We start from the raw sequence: 21,464 nt of genomic DNA on the forward strand, positions 1-21,464 counted from the left end.
CTCATTCTGGATTTCAGAATCTTCTATCCCAAGGTAAATACTGCCTCTTCATTGATTAATCCAACTACCATCTGGATGACTTTAATGACAATACATTTAAACTTACTATGCACACTTTGTGTTGGAGTTTTTTGTTTGGGACTTCAGGACTTTACCCAAACATTTCCCATGTGACCTCCACGCAGTTTGGCGGGGGTTAATTTAATGATTATTTTGAGGATCTTCTGTTGCATATCAGAGCTCTGTTTCTTCTATAATCATGAGTAGTGAAACTTAGAGTTCATGGAAATCATCGTTTGGCTCTTAAGGCATAAAGTAAAAGTTAAAACAGTGAAGTTTATATTTGACCAGCCCCCTTAAAAAAAATCAATACTGGTTTAACACCTATTATGTGCTTAGCACAGAAATCTGCCCCTCAAGATAAGCTTAAAGGTTTAAACAAGCCAGACAGGCATAGTAGAAGACCTGATAAAGTTGATACACTATCACTGATCACCATTTAAAAGCCAGTTTAAATTTCCGTAATACCTGATACTGAATCTGCTATTCCGTGTGAGATTATTTTTGTTCTGGGAGATTCTTTTTCCCTCCTGGCGCCAACGTCCTTTTGTTCCTATTCCTTCCTTTTTGTAAGTCTTTCGGCACCTGTGATGCTTAAGAGTCTGGTCCCGGGGTGGGGAAGCAAGGAAGTAAGTAGTCGTTATTTACAAATGAATTCAAACGTGTAGACACAAGTGATCTTGCCAATTTTATGCTAATTTCAGCATGCATTTACCCAGGATATCTTTGAAAAGTAGTTTTCCGTGGGGAAGGAATTTGCCAGATAATTTGAGATCCTGCAGAGAAGTAACATAAATCTTCCTTACAATCTTTATTTTTCTTACTGCAGACTGGAGATCTGTAATCTAAATAAAAGAAAGAAGTTCTCACTACCAACTATTACACTTGTAAGTATTTTTGTGAGCACTAAAGTTTTGTCTTTACGGAAAGTGTAGGAAGTGGAGTGGCAGGCTATAAATGTTTTATGGCACTTAGTTTGAGATACCCACAACTGGTACTCAGAGTGAGTTACGTAGGCAATACCAAAGAAGTGGCAATAAGCCTTTATAGTCCCTCACACCATAATGTAGTTTATTTATGTCACATAAATCAGAGAAAAGATATTAAGGGAAATTTTGGGTATTTAAAAAATAGTATTACTCTGTCATCATGTGCAATGTTCTTTTGCCCACTATTTCTATCTCAATTCTAAAATTGGGGGACAAGTTTTGAAAATCGATGACATCAAAGGCAGTTTGGTTGCAAGATGAATTGAAATCTTACACTTAAGAAGGAGTCTTTCTTCATCCCCACTTCCATCTTCACTTCCTTCTGAGTTTATTATCCAGGAGTTAGTAATGCCTCAGAATATATCCATGCACCGTCTCCTCACATTTCCCGGCTTTCCTCCCATGCCATTAGAAAATCACCAAATGTTTCAACTGGTAGGAAGCTTGGAGTTAGACTGAGTAGTTCATCACCCTTATTTTGTTGAGGAAACAGAGGCCTAGCATTCAGCAACTTGTTTAAGGTGATGGAGGCAATCATTTGGAGGAGGGAACAGTGGAACCTCATCTCCACTGAGGCAGCCTTGTTTGTTTGTTTGGAAAGGCAGAATTTGGGCTTGCCTGACTGGAAATGTAGTCAATAAGTTCATATATTCCAGTGTTACAAAGAGACCACCTATTAATTGGAAAGATCCAAGAAGGTCAAGTTTGTGGGTTGTTTTTTTTTAATTTTTATTTACTTATGAGAAAGAGAGAGAGCACGCACGTGCACGGGGGGGGGGGGGGGGGAGGGGTGTTGGGCAGAAGGAGAAGCAGACTTCCTGCCGAGTAGGGAGCGTGATGCAGGGCTTGATCCCAGGACCCAGGGATCGTGACCTGAGCTGAGGGCAGACGCTTAACCGACTGAGCCACCCAGGTGCCCCCAAGTTTGTGGTTTTACCGAGAATATCAGGAGTATGTTTGTGGGAAGTGGGTTGATGAGGGGAGGGGGCTTAGTTAGTTTTCCATTTTTCCTTTCTCTTCTGGCATTGAGGAGAACTTATAAGCCCCGTCTTTGCAGGGCAGCCCTGATTTCAGTCCCTGAAGTCAGCATCAGAAATTAAAACATCAGAAATGTAATTAAGTCCCACTATCATTTTTCTCTGTCTCAGGGGCTTGACCCTATCACAGTCATCTTTTACTGCTCCCCATTGCCTGTCATATCCCCCAGGGAGATAGCTCTGGAGTCAGAAGAGCCTACTTTTTGGAAGCCACAGCCTTACTCAGAGGTGTCACTGAAAGACAGTGATGAGGCACATTCCTCCCAGTGAACAGAACTTCAAGAAGCATACTCGATCATCAATTTTGTATGTATAGGAAGTGGCCTGAGCTATGGATATGGATGGACTCAGCCTCTAGTGAATGGCTTAGCTGATCAAGGGTCTGGAAGAATGAAGGTTGAATGATTGGAGACCAAGAGACTGAGGATGAAGAAAGATAGTTGTGCGGCCTGATGATGAAATCTTTCATTGAGTGTATCTTTTATCTCCTTGAGTAGATTACAGGAAATTTAAACCTCATTCTGTAGATGATAGTATTCTCATCAGAATAACCAATAAATAGGGGCACCTGCCTGGCTGAGTCAGTAGAGTACGTGACTCTTGATTTCAGGGTTGTGAGTTTGAGCCCCACGTTGGGTGTAGAGATTACTTAAAAATAAAATCTTAGAGGTGCCTGGTGGCTCAGTTGGTTAAGTGCCTACCTTTGGCTCAGGTCATGATCTCAGGGTCCTAGGATTGAGACCCGTGTCATCAGGCTCCCTGATCAGTGGGGAGTCTGCTTCTCTCTCTCCCTCTGCCTCTCCCCCTGCTCGTTCTCTCTCTCTCTTTCTCTCTCAAATAAATAAATAAATAAATAAAATCTTTAAAAAAATTTTTTTAAATCTTAAAAAAAGAATAACCAATAAATATCGAATATATATGTCCTAAGTTCTGTGCTTTGGGCTTTAAATGGATTGTTTCATTTAATCCTCAAAATAGCCTTCACATGCGGGTATTGGTTTTTATTATTTCCTTTTTTTTTTTTTTTAAGATTTTATTTATTTATTTGACAGAGAGAGTTAGCAAGAGCAGGAACACAAGCGGGGGAGTGGGAGAGGGAGAAGCAGGCTTCCCTCCGAGCAGGAAGCCCAATGCGGGGCTCGATCCCGGGACCCTGGGATCACGACCTGAGCTGAAGGCAGACGCTTAACGACTGAGCCACCCAGGCGCCCCTATTATTTCCATTTTATAGGAAATTGAGCTCTAATGAAGTTAAGTAAGTCCCCAAACCATGCAAACTCCTACAAATTGATGATGGTGCAAGTGAAGGCCAGCTATGTTTGGCTCCAAAACTCAATAAGCTTGGTTCAAGAGCTCCTGCCAGGTTTCTCCACTGAAGAGTTAACTGTATTTTCCTTTATAATTAATGCATATTTTGTGGATACTTTAAGACTATGTAAATTCCTGAGGCATCATTCTTTCACCACTGGTTTTAGCATCTGTATTAGTTTCCTGTGGCTGCAAATTATCACAAGCTAAGTGGTTTAAAATAACAGAAATTTATTGCCTCACAATTCCGAAATCTGAAACCAAGATGTCTGCAGGGCTGTGTGCTCCCTGGGAAGGTTCTAGGGGAGAATCCTTCCATTCCCCTTCCAGCTTCTGGTGGCATTCCGTGGTGTGTGGCCACAACCCTCCCATCTCTGCCTCAGTCTTTATAAGGCCTTCTCCTCTGTACATCTGTCTTCTTTTATGTTTTTGGTTTTTTTCTTTTCTTTTTTTAGTAATCTCTACATCCAATGTGGGGCTCGAAGTCATGACCCGGAGATCAAGAGTCTCATGCTCTTCTGACTGAGCCATGCACCACTTCTCTTATGTCTTTTACAAAAGCACTTGTCGTTGGCTTGGGGGCATCCAGGATGATCTCATTTCAAGATCCTTAATTTAATTACATCTGTAAAGACCCTTTTACCAAATAAGGTCACATTCACATGTTCTGAGGATTAGGACATGGACACATCTTTTGGGGGGTCAACAATCAACTCACTGTGGCATCCACTAATGATTCTTGTGTGAAACAACTATTATAATGGTTACCAAATAGTAATTTTTCTAACTCCATCATTCATTCCCTAATCATTAATTTCCATTCTTCTACAGAAAGGAATTTTCCATCTATCATCTGTCTATCTATCTATCTATCTATCTATCTATCTATCTATCTATCTATCTATCTATCTATCTCAGTACAGACTCATGAATTCTTATTTTAATCAATGGATTTGTGTAGTAAAGGATTAACTAAGCAGGTCCATGTTGTCCAAACACTGTATATTGCAAAGAAAGATTTAGCCCTTGCTAGGCTCCATAGTGATAACTTCTAAGCACTTGAAATATCCTTTTCACCCACTTCAGATCCTTAAGAGTATCTTTGTTTAGGGATACCTGGGTGGCTCAGTTGGTTAAGTGTTTGCCTTTGGCTCAGGTCATGATCCCAGGGTCCTGGGATCTAGTCCTGCATTGGGCTCCTTGCTCAGGGGGGAGCCTGCTTCTCCCTCTGCCTGCTGCTTCCCCTGCTTGTGCTTTCTCTTTCTCTCTCTACATATAAATAAAATCTTAAAAAAAAAAAAAGAGCATCTTCATTTACCTGAGGCCTTGGGCCATATAAGATATGCTAATGATGTGACTTCTGGTGGGGTCTTTGGACTACACAGTATCAGCTTGACCTCTGGAGGGACTGGAAAATTAAGGATGGCCACCAGGGCAGTCAGCTATGCTTATGTGACCTACTCTCAATAAAAACTCTGCACACCAAGGCTCAGATGAGCTTCGCTGGTTGGCTATAATTCACTGATTAATGCCCACAGGACTCTACTGGGCAGGACACTGCAAGCTTGCACCTGGTCTCCCTTATAATCTGCACTATGTGCCTTTTGCCATTGCTGATTTTAATCTGTATCCTTTCACTATAATAGACTCTAACCATCAGTATAACAACTTCTCTGACTTTTGCGTTCTTGTAATAAATCACTGGACATGAGGGTGTTCTTGGGGAAGTCATAATCTGTTATCATATTTATTTATTTAAAACACAGGATTTTAATCGTGGATCACTACATCAAAAACTGATGATATATTGTATGTGACTAACATAACATAATAAAATTTAAGAAAGAAAAAACAGGATTTGGGGTGCCTGGATGGATCAGTTATTAAGCGTCTGCCTTTGGCTCAGGTCATGATCCCAGGGTCTTGGGATCAAGCCCCACATCGGGCTCCCTGCTCTGCAGGAGGCCTGCTTCTCCCTCTCCCACTCCCCCTGCTTGTGTTCTCTCTCTCTGTCAAATAAATAAAATCTTAAAAAATAAAAACAAAACACAGGATTTATAATCTCTTACCATACTTCTTTATTTTGCATGTGAGGGTGGTCTTGGGGGTCCTGGAACAGAGGATTAGAATCTGATACCATATTTATTTTTATGTTCATTAATCCCATATTTGGCCCAATACCCAAACATTTAATTACTTTAGTATACTTCCTCACATTAAGGACCCATGGGGACCCTTTAAGCTGATTTCAAAACCATGGAAAACACTCCCTTGCCCTTCCTAATGTCCCACTCTGGTCTACATCTTCAGGCTAGATGGAACATTGGTGTACCAACACAAGAAGCACAGTCCCTTCATAGATTTACATGTGTACACACACCACCACCACTACTACCAACAACAACAAGAAAAGAAAAAACATGTCACTACTTAGGACAGTCCCACTAGCCTCCTGTTGTCCTAGTTATTTGCAAATACAACTTGAGGCACAAACTTTCCAGGGGTTTTGCTGCTGAAGGACTGAATTTCAACCAACAGTGGTAGAGCATGTGTTCTCAGGTCTCCAGATTCTTCAGCTAGAGCCTAAGCATAAGACACTAACACACACTCTGCCTGAGCAGAAAGTCACCTGCAAAGCTGCTTTATACCCACTCCCTTCTCTTGTTACTTCTCTGTCCCCTTTGTCCCAAAGCTCTAGATATGGTGGTGGTAAAGGAAGCTTATTGGGAGTGGTCTAGACTTCACCGAATTATCATGCATGTTAATGTTAGCATATAGATACCAACAACTAATATCTCATTGCTTGGTATTAGGTTTAATTAAGATTCAGATATGGTAGGCTCAAATATCTTGTGGAAGTCCAAAGCCTCTCCCAAATTTCTGCAAATTCTGGGGAAACTTATAGTCTCTTGTTCAATATGTCTTCAAGTTTCTTCTGCTTCTATTGAGTGATTGCTCTGTTCAAGGTAGAAACTGAAACACAGTCTCTTCATAGTCACAGGAGCACATATGTGCGCATGCACACACATGAGTCCACTCATAGAGATCATTTATGAAAGTAACAAAGGAAGCACAGGACTATTCATTATACCAATTTTATATTTCTGTCATTTATGTGTATGAACTCATTTTTCTGCTGCTCATGTAATATGGCTGCTTGCTTACAACTTTAAAAACTCAGAGGAAGCATTGCTCATGACATGTTGTAGCAGACCTCTCTGGTGCCCACATCCCATCCCCTGGCTCACCTCTGAGACAATTCTGACCTACCTCATGCTCACAGCATCCTATCCCAAGACCCTGTCATCTGTCTTTCTGTATTCTGCTTTTTATGACACCACTGGAGCTCTCTGGAAGGTAGAGAAGTTTGCATCTCCCCATCAGGAGAAACCCTTAATCAATGGAGAACAGAAGTCAATGGATCAGCCTTCCGGCTTCCAGGTGGGCTGCCATGGGAGGCATTCTGTGCCCTTCTCAGGGGTCCTCATGGAAGGGAGCTCTTGTTGCTAACAGCGGCAACTTTGATAATAATGCCCTTTGGCTCGTCCTCCTGTCCAGTCTCACTCCCTGCTCTGTCATTCTTGCTGCCTCCCAATTAACTACCCGCATTCAAATAATTTCTCAGGTTCTGTTTTTGGGGAAACATGTCTTATACTATTATTTGATATAACTACTTAATGTTAGTGTTTTAAATTTTTATGTATGTCTTTTCGTAAGTGTCCCCAAGCCAAAGTAGTTATTGAATCTTCTCCTGTCAGGTAGGGATTGGCTTAGGGGACAAAGTGGAGTGAAGGAGTGTTGTGAAAAGTGCTAAAAGCTACATTCTAAAAGCATCTTCAGGGGCACCTGGGTGGCTCAGTTGGTTAAGCAACTGCCTTCAGCTCAGGTCATGATCCTGGAGTTCCAGGATCAAGTCCCGCATTGGGCTCCCTGCAAGCAGGGAATCTGCTTCTCCCTCTGACCCTCTCCCCTCTCATACTCTCTCTCAAATAAATAAATCAAAATAAATAAAATAAATCAATAAAATCTTAAAAATAAATAAATAAATAAATGAATGAATAAGTAAATAAATAAAAACATCTTCAGGAGGTCAGAACAGGGACAAACAATCCCAAAAAGGTTATTAATATAAAGTGTGAAACAAGTGAGCTTAGGTCTTTTTTTATTTTTATTTATTTTATTTTATTTTTTTTAAAGATTTTTTTATCTGACAGAGAGACCGTGAGAGCAGGAACACAAGCAGGGGGAGTGGGAGAGGGAGAAGCAGGCTTCCCAGCGAGCAGGGAGCCCGATGTGGGGCTCAATCCCAGGACCCTGGGATCATGACCTGAGCCGAAGGCAGACGCCTCACGACTGAGCCACCCAGGCGCCCCTTAGATCTTTTTTTAAAAAACACTGTAGTTCTTCAAACAAAAGCTTACATGCTCCCTTAGTATATAATACTGATAAGAAGGGAATCTTGAGTCTTGCTGGCCCTCTCCCTTGCTCCCCATGCCCAACTACTAACACACCTTATAAAACTCTGAGGCCTGGGTGCCTGGCTGGCAGATGGTTAAGCGTCTGCCTTTGGCTTAGGTCATGATCCCAGGGTCCTGGGATCGAGTCCCGCATCAGGCTCCCTGCTCAGCGGGGAGCCTGCTTCTTCCTCTGCCTCTCTCTCTCTCTGTCTCTTATGAATAAATAAATAAAATCTTTGAAAAAAAAAACAACAAAATAAACTCTGAGGACTCTAGGAAGATGGTTTCCAAACTCCGGGACTACACAAGTAGCTAGAGCCCAGGTAGAAAGTAAAAACAGGATCCAAAAGTAAGAGTTGCTGATATTCAGGAAATGCGAAGGTGGCTGGTTAACTCTTGGTGCTAAAATTTTATCTATAATAGTTTTCTGATTTTGTTAAAGTTCCAATAGCTACATCATGGTCTGCTATATTGGAATGCCATAATTCAACTAAGTCTTCATCTGTTGTTGGACATTCATTTCCAATTTTTTAGTTTTTACACTATAATGAGCAACTTTCTAAAAATATGTAATCCCTTTGATGTTTTAAGGGACATTCCTCTAAGTGAACTTTCTTTGTCATGGAACACAAATGCTCCTCAATGCTCCTTCATGTCCTTGATGCATATTGTCAGATTATTTTCCAGAAAAAGTGTATCAATTATTTGTCTTTCACCCACAGTCCATGAGAACACTATGTTGTGTGTACCCACGTCAGCATGAATGCATGGATCCTTTTACCTTGTTGAAACTAAGGTCACAGCAACCACACTTGTGCAGTTTGCTTTATAATATTGAGGACCTTAGAATCACAACTGGGCCCTTTTCTCTTTACAGGTAGTTTTAGACCTAAGTCCCTTTGCCCCAAGCCCTATCTGAGGCATCCTTGTGACCTGAGCATCCTCATCGTCTGTGCCATCTTGATTAGAGATGCCTACCAACTACCAAAAATTGCCTACCAATTTTTTCAGACACTTACCTATCGAAGTCAATAAAGTTCAGTAGTTCTTCTCCAGCTGTCCTGATTTATAACGAATAAACAAACAAAACAAAAACCTGAGGTTAAGAGGAATTCCAGTTAAGAAACTTAACCTAATAGAAATGAAGTAAGTTAGAGGGGCTGACATGATGAGAGTACCTATGAATGTCTTTGTAAACAAAACAAAAACTAAAGAGGTACTCTTTGGAGAGACAGAACAGCAGAGAGGTTAAGAGCATAGACTCTGGAGCTAGGCTTCTTTGATTCGAATACTGCTTCTGCTGCTTACTGTGTGACGTTGGGTAAGCTACTTAAACTTTCTGTGTCTCAGTTTCCTCTTTTGTAAAACTGGGTAGTAATAGCTGCTTCACAGAAGTGTTGAGAGGATTAAATAATTTCATACATACTTAGAGTAGTGCTTGGCACATAGTTTTGGGGTTTTCCTTAAACTTTTTATTTTGACATAAAGAAGGTCAAAGAATAATATGAAGAATACCTTTATATCATTCATTAACATTTCATAAATGTTAACACTTGCTACATTTTCTTTCACTCTCTCTTTCTTCCATACACCATTTTATTTAACCTTGCACAAGAGGTTTAGCCAGTGCAATAAGGTGAGGAAAATATAAATAAAAACGTAAAATTCTCTTTGGGAATGTCATGATTATGTCATAGAAAATCCTATGGAATTTACTTATAAAAAGTAGAATAATTGAATTTAGCAAGATCACAGGATACAAGGTCAATAAATTTTTAAAAATTATATTTCTATATAGTAACAATAAACAATTGGAAAAGGAGATTTTTAAAAATTGAGACATAATTCTCAAACATAAAATTCACCATTTTAAAGTATATAGTTCAGTGGGTTTTAGTATATTCATAAGATTGTGCAGCCATCACCACTATCTCATTCTAGAACATTTATTTCCCTCCCCAAAAATCCCTCAGATCCATCGGCAAACACTCCCCAGGCCCTCTATCCTCTAGCCCCTGATAGCCTCTAATCTGCTGTCTCTTTGGATTTGCCTATTCTGGACATTTCACATAAATGGAATCATATACTATGTGTGGCCTTTTTGCTTGTTTGTTTCAAGTTTTTATTTAAATTCTAGTTAGTCAACATATAAGGTTATATTGGCTCCAGGAGAAGAATTTAGTGATTCATCACTAAATAACACCAGTGTTCATCACAACGAGTGCCCTCCTTAATGCCCATCACCCACTAGCCCATCCTCTGTCCACCTCCCTCCATCAACTCTCAGTTCGTTCTCTATAGTTAAGAGATTCTTATGGTTTATTTCCCTCTCTTTTTTTCCCCTTCCCCTATGTTCATCTGTTTTCTTTCTTAAATTCCACATGAGTGGAATCATACAGTATTTGTTTTTCTCTGACTGACTTATTTCACTTAGCATAATGTACTGTAGCATTATCCATGTCGTTGCAAATGGCAAGATTTCATTCTTTTTGATGGCTGAGTGATATTCCATTGTTTATGGAAACCACATCTTCTTTATCCATTCATCAGTTCATGGACATTTGGACTCTTCCATAGTTTGGCTATTGTTGATAGTGCTGCTATAAACATTGGGGTGTGTGTGCCCCTTTGAACCAGTATTTTTGTATCCTTTGGATAAATACCTAGTAGTGCAATTGCTGGGTCATAGGGTAGTTCTATTTTTTTTTTTTTTAGGAACCTCCATACTGTTTTCAAGAGTGGCGGCCCCTGCTATGTGTGGCCTTTTTGTGTCTAACTTCTTCCACTTAGCATAATGTTTTCAAGGTTCATCCATGTTGTAGCATATATCCATGTTTTGTGCCTTTTTACCACTGAATAATATTCCATGGCATGGACACACCACGTTTGTGTATTCATTCATAAGTTGATGGACATTTGGGTGTTTCCACTTTTTGATTATTATGAATAATGCTGCTATGAATATTTGTACACAAGTTTTTGTGTGAGTGTATATTTTTAATTCTCTTGGGTATATACCCAGGAGTTGGAAATTAAATTTTTAAAATACCATTTGGAATAGTATAAAAATACATGAACTACTTAAAGGTGAATTTAATAAAATATATGCAACACTTATACACTGGGACTTATGAACATTGCTAAGAGAAATGTATAAGGCCTCAATATCTTGAAAAATATATTATGTACTGGAGGACTCACCATCATTAAGAGGTTGATTCTCTTTAAATTTTTCTATAAATTTAATGCAATCCCAGTAAAATTCCCAGAAGTATTTTGATTTAGAAGTTGACAACCTGATTCTAAAATATATATGGAAATGCAAAGTACCTTGAATAGCCAAGGTAATTCAGGGAAAGAATAAAGTTGGAGGACTTATACTACTTATTTTCAAGACTTATTACAAAGCTACAGCAAGCAAAACAGTATGGTATTGGCATAAGGATAGACAGAGACCAATGGAACAAAACAGAGAACCCCAAATATATCATCAATTGATTTTCAACAAAGTCTCTGAGATAATTTAGATAATTTGGTGGGGGAAAAGATAACCTTTTAAAAAAATCCTGCTAAAACAACTGCATAGTTCAATGCGGGGGGAAAAGGAATCTTGATCCTAACTTCATATACACAAAAAATTAGACCTACATATAAAAGCTGAAACTATAAAATGTCTAGAAGAAAATATGGAAGGAAATCTTTACAACTGTGGGGCAGATAATAATTTCTTGGCAAGATACACAAACATAAAAAACAATGAACATTAAAAGAAAAGCTGATAATTGGACTCTTCTACTCTTTGAAAGACACTGTTAAGAAAATGAAAAGGCAAGCCATGACCTAAGAGAAAATATTTGCTAAGCACATACCTGATAAAGGACTTATATCCAGAATATATAGAGAACCCTTTAACTCAAAAGTAAGAAGATAAACAAGCCAATTTAAAAAATGGCCACAGATTTGAACAAATACTTAACAAAATAAGTTACATGAATGGCTAATAAGCATATAACAAGATACTCAATATCATCAGTCATCAGGAAAATGCAAATTAAAACTACAATGAAATACCACAGCACACCTACCAGAGTGCATAAAATTAAAAGACTGGTAATAGCAAGCATTAGCAAGGATGTGGAGCCATCGGAACCTTCATACATTCCTGCTGGGAGTGTAAAATGGTTCCACCACTTTGAAAAACAATTTGGTAGTTTCTTATAAAGTTAAACATACACCCGCCTATTACCAGCAATTCTTCTCCTAGGTATTTGCCCCAAAGAATTGGAAGTATAAGTCCACACCAAGACTCATATATGAATGTTCATAGTAGCTTTATTCGCAAATGCTCATCAGCAAGTGAATAAATAAATATCAATGCAATAAAATACTATTCGACAATAAAGAGAAACAAACTACTAATATATGCAACAATATTCTGCCGAATGAAAGAAACCAGACACTAGAGAATACATGTCATATGATTTGATTTATGTAAAATACTAGTATAGGTGGAACTAATCTATACTAATAGAAAGTAGATCACAGGTAGCCTGAGGCTGGAGAGTCAGGAAACTGACAGTAAAGGGACAGATGGGCAATTTCTGCAGTTGGGATGATTGTTACATTGGTGTCTACATTTGTTAAAATTTGTGGAACTGCTCACCGAAGATGGCTTCATTTTATGGCATGTAAATTATACACCAGTAAAGTTGTTATAAATGTAAAAAAAATCAGAGAATAAAAGAATGCTCTTGGAAACTGAAAACAATGACAATCTAAAAAAGTTAGAATTTGGGGTACCTGGCTGGCTCAGTCAGTAGAGCATGTGACTCTTGACCTCAGGGTTGTGAGTTCAAGCCCCATATTGGGAATAGAGATTACATAGAAAAATAAAATCTTTAAAAAGTTAGGTGCATCTGGGTGGCACAGTTGGTTAAGTGTCCAACTCTTGGCTTCAGCTAAGGTCCTGATCTCAGGGTTGTGGGATTGAGCCCCTTGTGGGGCTCCACGCTCAGCCAAAATCTGCTTGAGATTCTCTTTCCTTCTTCCTCAGCCTGCCCCGCCCCGCTCATGCTCTCTCTCTCTCTCAAATAAATAAATGTCTTAAAAAAAATCTTTAAAAAGTTAAAATTTAATAGAGTTGAAAATTAAAGTATAAGAACTTATGCAGAAAGTAGAATAATTGGATAAATAAATGGAAAAAAAGTGGATCAATTAAGGAAGTCCAATATTCAACCATTAGGAATCACACAAAAAGTAGAAGAAGCAAGTAGAAGAAAGTTGCCAAAAATTACACATGAAGATTTTCTAGATTTGGGGGGTGGGGGGAGACACAGATTTCTATTTTGAAAGGAGGCATTAGATGCCATGAACAATAAAAACATATCAAGGCTCACAATTGTGAATTGATCACCAGGGGTAAAAAAATTTGAAAAGTTTCCAGAGGATGGAAACTAGACTTTAGGAGACAAGAACAAAAACAGGGAGACCAGTGTTATGGGCTGAATTATATCTTCCCAAAATTGAGATGTTGAAGCCCTGACCCTCAGTACCTAAGTATATGGCTAGATTTGAAGATCGGGTCTTTACAGAGGTAGTTAAGGAAACATGAGGGCAGGCTGGGCCCTTATCCAATATGACTGGTGTCCTTCTAAGAAGAGGAGATTAAGACCCAGACATACACCAAGGGAAGGCCACATATAAATGTGGAGAGAGGAGGGCCATCTACAGGCCAAGTAGAGAGGCCTCAGAGGAAATCAACTTGCTGATCTTGTTCTCAAGGCTTCTATCCTCCAGAATTGTAAGAAAATAAATTTTCATTGTTTAAGGGGAAAAGAAGGTTCTATTGGAAATAAAAGGTCATATGTAAAAGAATTGAATCAGAATGCTATTAGAATTCTTTTTTTTTTTTTTTTAGATTTTATTTTTAAGTAATCTCTACACCCAACACGGGGCTCAAACTCATGACATTGAGATGAGATCATGAGTTGCATGCTCCACCGACTAAACTAGCCAGATAGGCCAAGAAAGCTATTAGAATTCTTAATGGCAATCAGATGCTAGAAGATATTAGAGCAATATCTGTAATATGCCAAGGAAAATGATTTTTTTTTTTAAAGATTTTATTTATTTGACAGAGAGAGACACAGCGAGAGAGGGAACACAAGCAGGTGGAATGGGAGAGGGAGAAGCAGGCTTCCCGCCGAGCCGGGAGCCTGATGTGGGGCTCAATCCCAGGACCCTGGGATCATGACCTGAGCCGAAGGCAGACGCTTACTGAGCCACCCAGGCGCCCCAGGAAAATGATTTTTAACCTAGAATACTACAGACAGCCAAATTATAAATTAAATGTGAGAGTAAAGAAGACATTCAGAGGCATGCAAGGACAGAGTTTAACCCACTCTTTTTTAGTTCCTTTTCCTTTGGGTATGCCTTGGCTAAGGAATAGGACCAATTTCCCGAAATTGTTCTCAATGTTATTGTCTTTGATATAAGCACTTTAACCTGTTCAAGACTATTTCATGTTAGGAATTGTAGGAAAATGAACAAGATGAATGAAAATGGTAAATAATGAGACATTACAAAGTTTTCAAGAAACATAATATTAGTATTAGGTGTTAACTCACATTTAATAACACTTTATAACTGAAAGACTTTTTGACATGCTTATATGAACTGAAAGATCATAGAGAAAGTATTTGGCCTAGGAACTGGCACATGATAGATACTAATGATATACAGACCCTAAGGTGATCCTTTCTCCATATCAAGGGATATGGAGAAAGATTCCTCACTTCTGGTATTCACACTTTTGTAACTCTCCTCCCCTTGCGTGCTGGTGGAACTTGTGACTTTGTTCTAACCAATAGAAAATAGCAAAGGAAATGGGATATCACTGTTAGGATTGTGTTACATGACATAAGGCTTCCTTTTGCTAACAGACACACTCCAGAGATCTCTTTGCCGGCTTGATAAAGTGGCCATGTTGATGAATCCTATGTGGAGGGAGCTGCATGCAGCTTCTAGAAACTGCAAGTAGACTCTGGAGCTGAGGTTGGCCTTTTGCTTCCAGCCTATAAGGGCCTTCGGTCCTACAGAGGCAAGGAAATGAATTCTGTCAACAACCTGAGTGAGCCTGAAAGTGGATTCTTCTGCATGGAAGCCTGCAGAGGAGACTGCAGCCTGCACAACGCCTTGTCTGCATTCTTGTCAGACCCAGAGAGGAGGACCTTGGTAAGCTGTGCCTACACTCTTGACTCATAGTTACTGTGGGATGATAAATGTGTGTTGTTTGAAGGCACTAAATTCATGGTACTTTGTTATGCAGCAAAAGAAAACCACTACAGTGCTCAACAAGTGTTAATGGGTTTGAAATGTAAATGAGGTTAGGGCTACCGTCCACTAACCTTCTTTCTGACCGTCCTCTTGGTTTTGGACTGGTTAGCCCCTGCCCCACCTCATCTGGTTTGGTACAAAAAATTCTGATTGGTCTTGCCACCTGTCTTAGGATGATTTTCAATGTGTGATGTAGAGAGCTGCTGGTTTTCCTGCTCAACATCTATTTGCCCCTGATTTAGTAACAGCATCAACATCTTTTGGGGAACTGTCTCTCCCCAACTTCCAGTCGTAATATGCTGCACTCTGGATCCAAGTTGGGCACATGAACCAGACCTGCTCATGAATTGGACCAGGTGAGGTCCTATGACCCACACTTGGCCAATTATTTAATATGCGGGCTTTGGGTGAGAGAGAATCTCTTCTCTGCCGCCACTGAGCAGGTATGATATAAGCCTGTGGCTGTACCCTTCCCTTGATATGGAGAAAGTCTGTGTGCAATAAGAAAGTATTAACACAGACAAGCTTAGTTTAGAAGAACTTGAGATATCAAGTCCCTGAGGACTGTTCTTACCCCAGACTTCCCAGTTTTATAGGCCAATTTGAATCAAGTTTTTGTGACTTTCTTTTTTCCTTTTTTTTTTTTTTTAAAGATTTTATTTATTTATTTGACAGAGAGAGAGACAGCGGGAGAGGGAACACAAGCAGGGGGAGTGGGAGAGGGAGAAGCAGGCCTCCCGCGGAGCAGGGAGCCCGATGTGGGACTCAATCCCAGGACCCTGGGATCATGACCTGAGCCGAAGGCAGATGCTTAATGACTGAGCCACCCAGGTGCCCCCCTTTTTTTTCTTTTTTTAAGTAAACTCTATGCCCAACATGGGGCTCAAACTCACAACCTCAAGATCAAGAGTCTACATACTCTTAAGTCAGCCAGGCATGCCACGTTTTTGTGACTTTCTAGAGTTCAGCCAGGCACCTCAAGTTTTTGTGACTGAACTAGAGTTCAGGCTTCTATCTTTTAAAGATTTTATTTATTTGAGAGAGAGAGAAAGAAAGAGAGTGAGCTTGCGTGGGGTGGAGGCAGGACCAGAGGGAGAGGGATAAGCAGACTCCTTACTGAGTAGGGAGCCCAACACGGGGCTAGATCCCAGGACCCTGGGATCATGACCTGAGCCGAAGTCAGACACTTAAACAACTAAACCACCCAGGCACCCCCAGGCTTCTGTCTTTTAGACCTGACTCTTAACCAATTTAACAATGACCCCTACATCATTTCTTCCAGTCCCTGAATGAGAAAAATATGCTTGGAGTCAGCAATGGATTGTAGATAATACTGCGTTAACTTTGTAAGGGTGTCTCTAATCAACCCCACCTCTGAAATCTTTATGGTTTTAGTCCCCAAAATTCTCCTTCTCCAAATCAGTGTCTCTTGGAAACATATTCACTGAACTGTTTGGACAGGTTCTTCCTTTAGATAGATGATTGGCTATTCCAAGTAGTTTTTAAAAGTTTGTGTTTCTTTCACAATCTTTTCACAGGAATCAAAATCTAGGATATATTTTTGAACCCCTTGACATTTCACTTATAGGCTTTGCCTAGTAAAATATTACACAAAAATAATTACTAAACCAATTCATTCTTTTTTCCCTAATCTTCAAGAGCATATAAAAAAATATTTAAAAAACTTTCAATTGGCCCTAGGAAAACTTTTTGTCTTAAAATTATTTTTTTCTATTAATAAACTTTACTTTTTAGAGCAGTTTTAGGTTCAGAGCAAAATCAATTGGAAAGTAGAGAGAGTTCCTAATACCCTCTGTCCCTCATCCATGAACGATATCCCCCACTATCAACATCCTACACCACAGTGGTACATTTGTTTTAATAGATGAACCTACACTGACACATCATTATCACCCAAAGTCTACAGTTTACCTTACAGTTCACTCTTGGTGTTGTGCAACTTATGGATTTGGACAAACATGCAATGAAATGTATTCACCATTATAGTATCCTACAGAGTAGTTTAATTGTCCTTGAAATACCCTCTGCTCCAAATATGCACCCCCATCCCTGACAACCACTGATCTTTGTACTATTCCTGTAGTTTTGCCTTTCCAGAATATCATATAATTGGAATCATACAGTATGTAGACTTTTCAGATTGGCTTCTTTCACTTAGTAACATGCATTTAAGTTTCCATCATGTCTTTTCATGGCTTGATAGCTCATTGTTTTTTTAGCATTGAATAATATTCCATTATCTTAAAGTACCATGGTTTATTTGCCTATTGAAGGACATCTTTGCTATTTCCAAGTTTTGGCAATTATAAGTAAAGCCGCTATAAACATCTATTTGCAGGTTTTTGTGTGGATGTAAGTTTTCAGCTCATTTGGGTAAAAACCAAGGAGCATGATTGCTGGATCAAATGGTAAGAATAGTTTTCTAAGAAACTGCTGAACTGTCTGAAAGTGTACCATTTTGTATTTCAACCAGCAATAAATGAGAGTTCCTGCTGCTCCACATCCACACCAACATTTAGTATTTGTGCTATAGATTTTGACCATTTTAATAGTTGTGTAATGGTAACTCTTTGTTGATTTCATTTGCAATTCTCTAATGACATACGATGTTGACCTCCTTACGTGTCATCCATACATCTTCTTTGGTGAGGTGTCTGTTCAGGTCTTTTGCCCATTTTAAAAATCTGATTGTTAGTTTTCTTATTGTTGAATTTTAAGAGTTCTTTGTATAATTTGGACAACAATCTTTTTTTTTTTTTAAGATTTTATTTATTTGAGAGAGAGAGCGGGGGGAGGAGCAGAGGGGAGACAGACAAGCAGACTCCGCACTGAGCACGGAGCCTGACGCAGGGCTCGATCCCATGACTCTGAGATTATGACTTGAGCCAAAATCAAGAGTCAGACATTTAACTGACTGAGCCACCCAGGGGTCTCTGGACAGCAGTCCTTTATCAGATGTATCTTTTGCAAATTTTTCTCCTAGTAACTAGCTTGTCTTCTCATTCCCTTTAAGGAGTATAAATATTAACATTTGTGTATAACTCAATTGGATCTAAAAAAATTTAAGGTGGTTTAAGTGTTTAACATGAAGTAATATTTAATAATAACCAGAGTTTATTTACGTGCATGATACTTAGTATTACTTTTTTAAAATATTTTATTTTATTTTTAAAAATATTTTATTTATTTATTTGTCAGAGAGAGAGTGAGTGAGCAAGTGAGTACAAGCAGGGGGAGGCGGCAGGCAGAGGGAGAAGTAGCCTCCCTGCTGAGCAAGGAATCCGATGTGAGACTCGATCCCAGGACCCTGTATGTATGTAAGAAGAATGTTTAATTGAAACAAGCAATAGAGGGGCTTGGCTGGCTCAGTCGTTGTGTCTGCCTTCAGCTTAGGTCATGATCCCGGGACCCTGGTATCGAGCTCCGTGTCGGGCTCCCTGTTCAATGGAGAGGTTGCTTCTCCTTCTGCCATTCTCCCTGCTCATACTCTCTCTCTCAAATAAATAAATAAAATTAAAAAAAAAAGAAACAAGCAACAGATTGTTATTTAGTATAAAGTTTATTCACATGTATTAAAGTGTCTTTAATAGGAAATCCATTAAAACCAAAATATGATGGCTATAGGAAAATGTGCATTCAAAAAAAGTGGGTTGCTTTTTTCAGATAATGAAAATACTGATATATTGTATTGGATTGCCTTAAACTCTTAAACTGTTAGGTAAACATTTTTATTTTTATTTATTTATTTATTTCTAAAAAAGATTTTATTTATTTATTTGAGAGAGAGAGAATGAGAGACAGAGAGCACGAGAGGGAAGAGGGTCAGAGGGAGAAGCAGACCCCCCGCTGAGCAGGGAGCCCGATGTGGGACTCGATCCCGGGACTCCAGGATCATGACCTGAGCCGAAGGCAGTCGCTTAACCAACTGAGCCACCCAGGCGCCCAGATTTTATTTATTTATTTGACAGAGAGAGACACAGCAAGAGAGGGAACACAAGCAAGGGGAGTGGGAGAGGGAGAAGCAGGCTCCCTGCAGAGCCCGATGTGGGGCTTGATGCGGGGCTCGATCCCAGGACGTTGGGATCATGACGAGCTGAAGGCAGACGCTTAACGATTGAGCCACCCAGGTGCCCCTCAAAATAGAATTAATGGTTAACACTAATCAGTTGCTTGGGGAAGAAGCACAAACAAAACAGAGCAAACAAAAAAATCCACTACCAAAAGTACAACAGGAATGCAGAACGGTGAATGAGACAGAAATAAATACATGTCAATAACTTTATATTAAGATATTTTCCTTTCAATCATTATAAGCATTTACCAGTTATGGAATTAACATACAATGTTATATTAGTTTCAGGTATACACATTGGTTCAACAATTCTATACATTACTCGCTGCTCACTGTGATAACTGTAGTAACCATCTGTCACCAATGTTATTAAATATTACTGACTATATTTCCTATGCTGTACTTTTCATCCTTGTGACTTATTTATTTTATAACTAGAAGTTTATCCTTTTAATCCTTTTTATCTAGTTTGCCCATTCCCTGCACCCACATCCCCTCTGGCAACCATCAATTTGTTCTCTGCATTTAAGAGTCTGTTTCTTAGATTCTACCTGTAAGTGAAATCATATGGTATTTGTCTTTCTCCTTCTGACTTATTTCACTGAGCATAATACCCTCAGTCCATACATGTTGTCATAAATGGTAAGATCTCAACCTTTTTTTTATGGTTGAGTGATACTCCATTATATATACACCACATCTTTATCCATCTGTCAATAGACACCTGTGTTGCTCCCATGTCTTGGCTATTACAAATAATGCTGCAATAAACATAGGGGTGCATGTATCTTTTTGAATTAGTGTTTTCATTTTCTTTGGGTAAATACCCAGTAGTGGAATTACTGGATCGTTTGGTATTTCTATTTTTAATTTTTTGAGGAACCTCTGTAGTCTTTTCCACAGTGACTACACTAATTTACATTCCCCACCAACAGTGCACAAGGTTCCTTTTACTCCACAGCCTTAACACTTGTTATTTCTTGTCTTTTTGATACTAGCCATCATGACAAGTATAAGGTGATATCTCATTGTGGTTGTGATTTGCATTTCTCTGATGATAAGTGATGTTGAGCATCTTTTCATGTGTCTATTGGCCATCTGTATGTCCTTTGGAAAAGTGTCTATTCAATTCCTCTGTCCATTTTTTTTTCTTAATTTATTTTTTGACAGAGAAAGAGACAGCGAGAGAGGGAACACAAGCAGGGGGAGTGGGAGAGGGAGAAGCAGGCTTCCCGCAAAGCAGGGAGCCCAATGCGGGGCTTGATCCCAGGATCCTGGGATCATGACCTGAGCCGAAGGCAGACACTTAACGACTGAACCACCCAGGCGCTCCCCTCTGTCCATTTTTAAATTTGATTGTTCAGTGTTGAGTTGTATAAACTCTTTATGTATTTTGGATATTCACTCCTTATTGGAGTATCATTTGCAAACACCTCCCATTCAGTAGGTTGTCTTTTTGTTTTGTTCATGGTTTCCTTTGCTGTATAGAGGCTTTTTATTTTGGTATAGTCTCATATCACATTTTCCTTTGTGTAAAGTATTATGAGCTCGACATAGATGTTCTACAAACACCAGTGATTTCACAATCTTAATGATGAATTCTAGATTAATTCAAGTTAGAGCAACAGTTTTATGCTAAGTGATGGCATTTAACAAATCTAGGCTACTGCTGGGAGAGGGGTTGTTATAGGTTCTAAGGCTAGCTTTGCAATTAGACTCTTATGAGTCAGTGGTAGTAACCAAGTTCAAGGAATATTTCAAATTATGATTCAATAAGAGATTCATCCTGTCTTATATTTCTTTAAGTAACCTGTACATTCAATGTGGGGCTTGAACTTAGGACCCCGAGATCAAGAATCGCATACTCCTCCAACTGAGCCAGCCAAGTGCCCCTGTCTTATATTTCTATTCATCCTAAGAAATACATGTATGTGAGAATACATGTACATATACATATATATGTAATATAAACCTATATACATTTACGTATAAATGACAGATGGTCATAAATTTCTCATACAGACCTAGAATTAATAAGATCCCTGTTCTTCATAATTTTTTTAAAAAATATTTTATTTATTTATTTGACAGAGAAACAGCGAGAGAGGGAACACAAATAAGGGGAGTGGGAGAGGGAGAAGCAGGCTTCCCGTGGAGCAGGGAGCCCAATGCGGGGCTCGATCCC

General features: G+C 39.2%; 1 protein-coding gene across 1 annotated transcript in view; it reads left to right on the forward strand.

The window, feature by feature from the left end:
- Window positions 1-21,464, forward strand: part of LOC135362328 (coiled-coil domain-containing protein 73-like) — a 143,167-nt gene that overhangs the window by 601 nt on the left and 121,102 nt on the right. Inside the window, exons 2-3 of the mRNA XM_064576619.1 lie at window positions 890-947; window positions 14,793-15,084. Coding sequence (XP_064432689.1) covers window positions 14,959-15,084 — 126 coding nt within the window. The 5' untranslated portion in view covers window positions 890-947; window positions 14,793-14,958. The remainder of the gene's footprint in view (window positions 1-889; window positions 948-14,792; window positions 15,085-21,464) is intronic.

Source organism: Mirounga angustirostris, unplaced genomic scaffold, assembly GCF_029215605.1.
Source record: "Mirounga angustirostris isolate CCGP_5_RB_7025 unplaced genomic scaffold, mMirAng1.0.hap1 SCAF_13, whole genome shotgun sequence".
NCBI classification, from domain to species: domain Eukaryota; kingdom Metazoa; phylum Chordata; class Mammalia; order Carnivora; family Phocidae; genus Mirounga; species Mirounga angustirostris.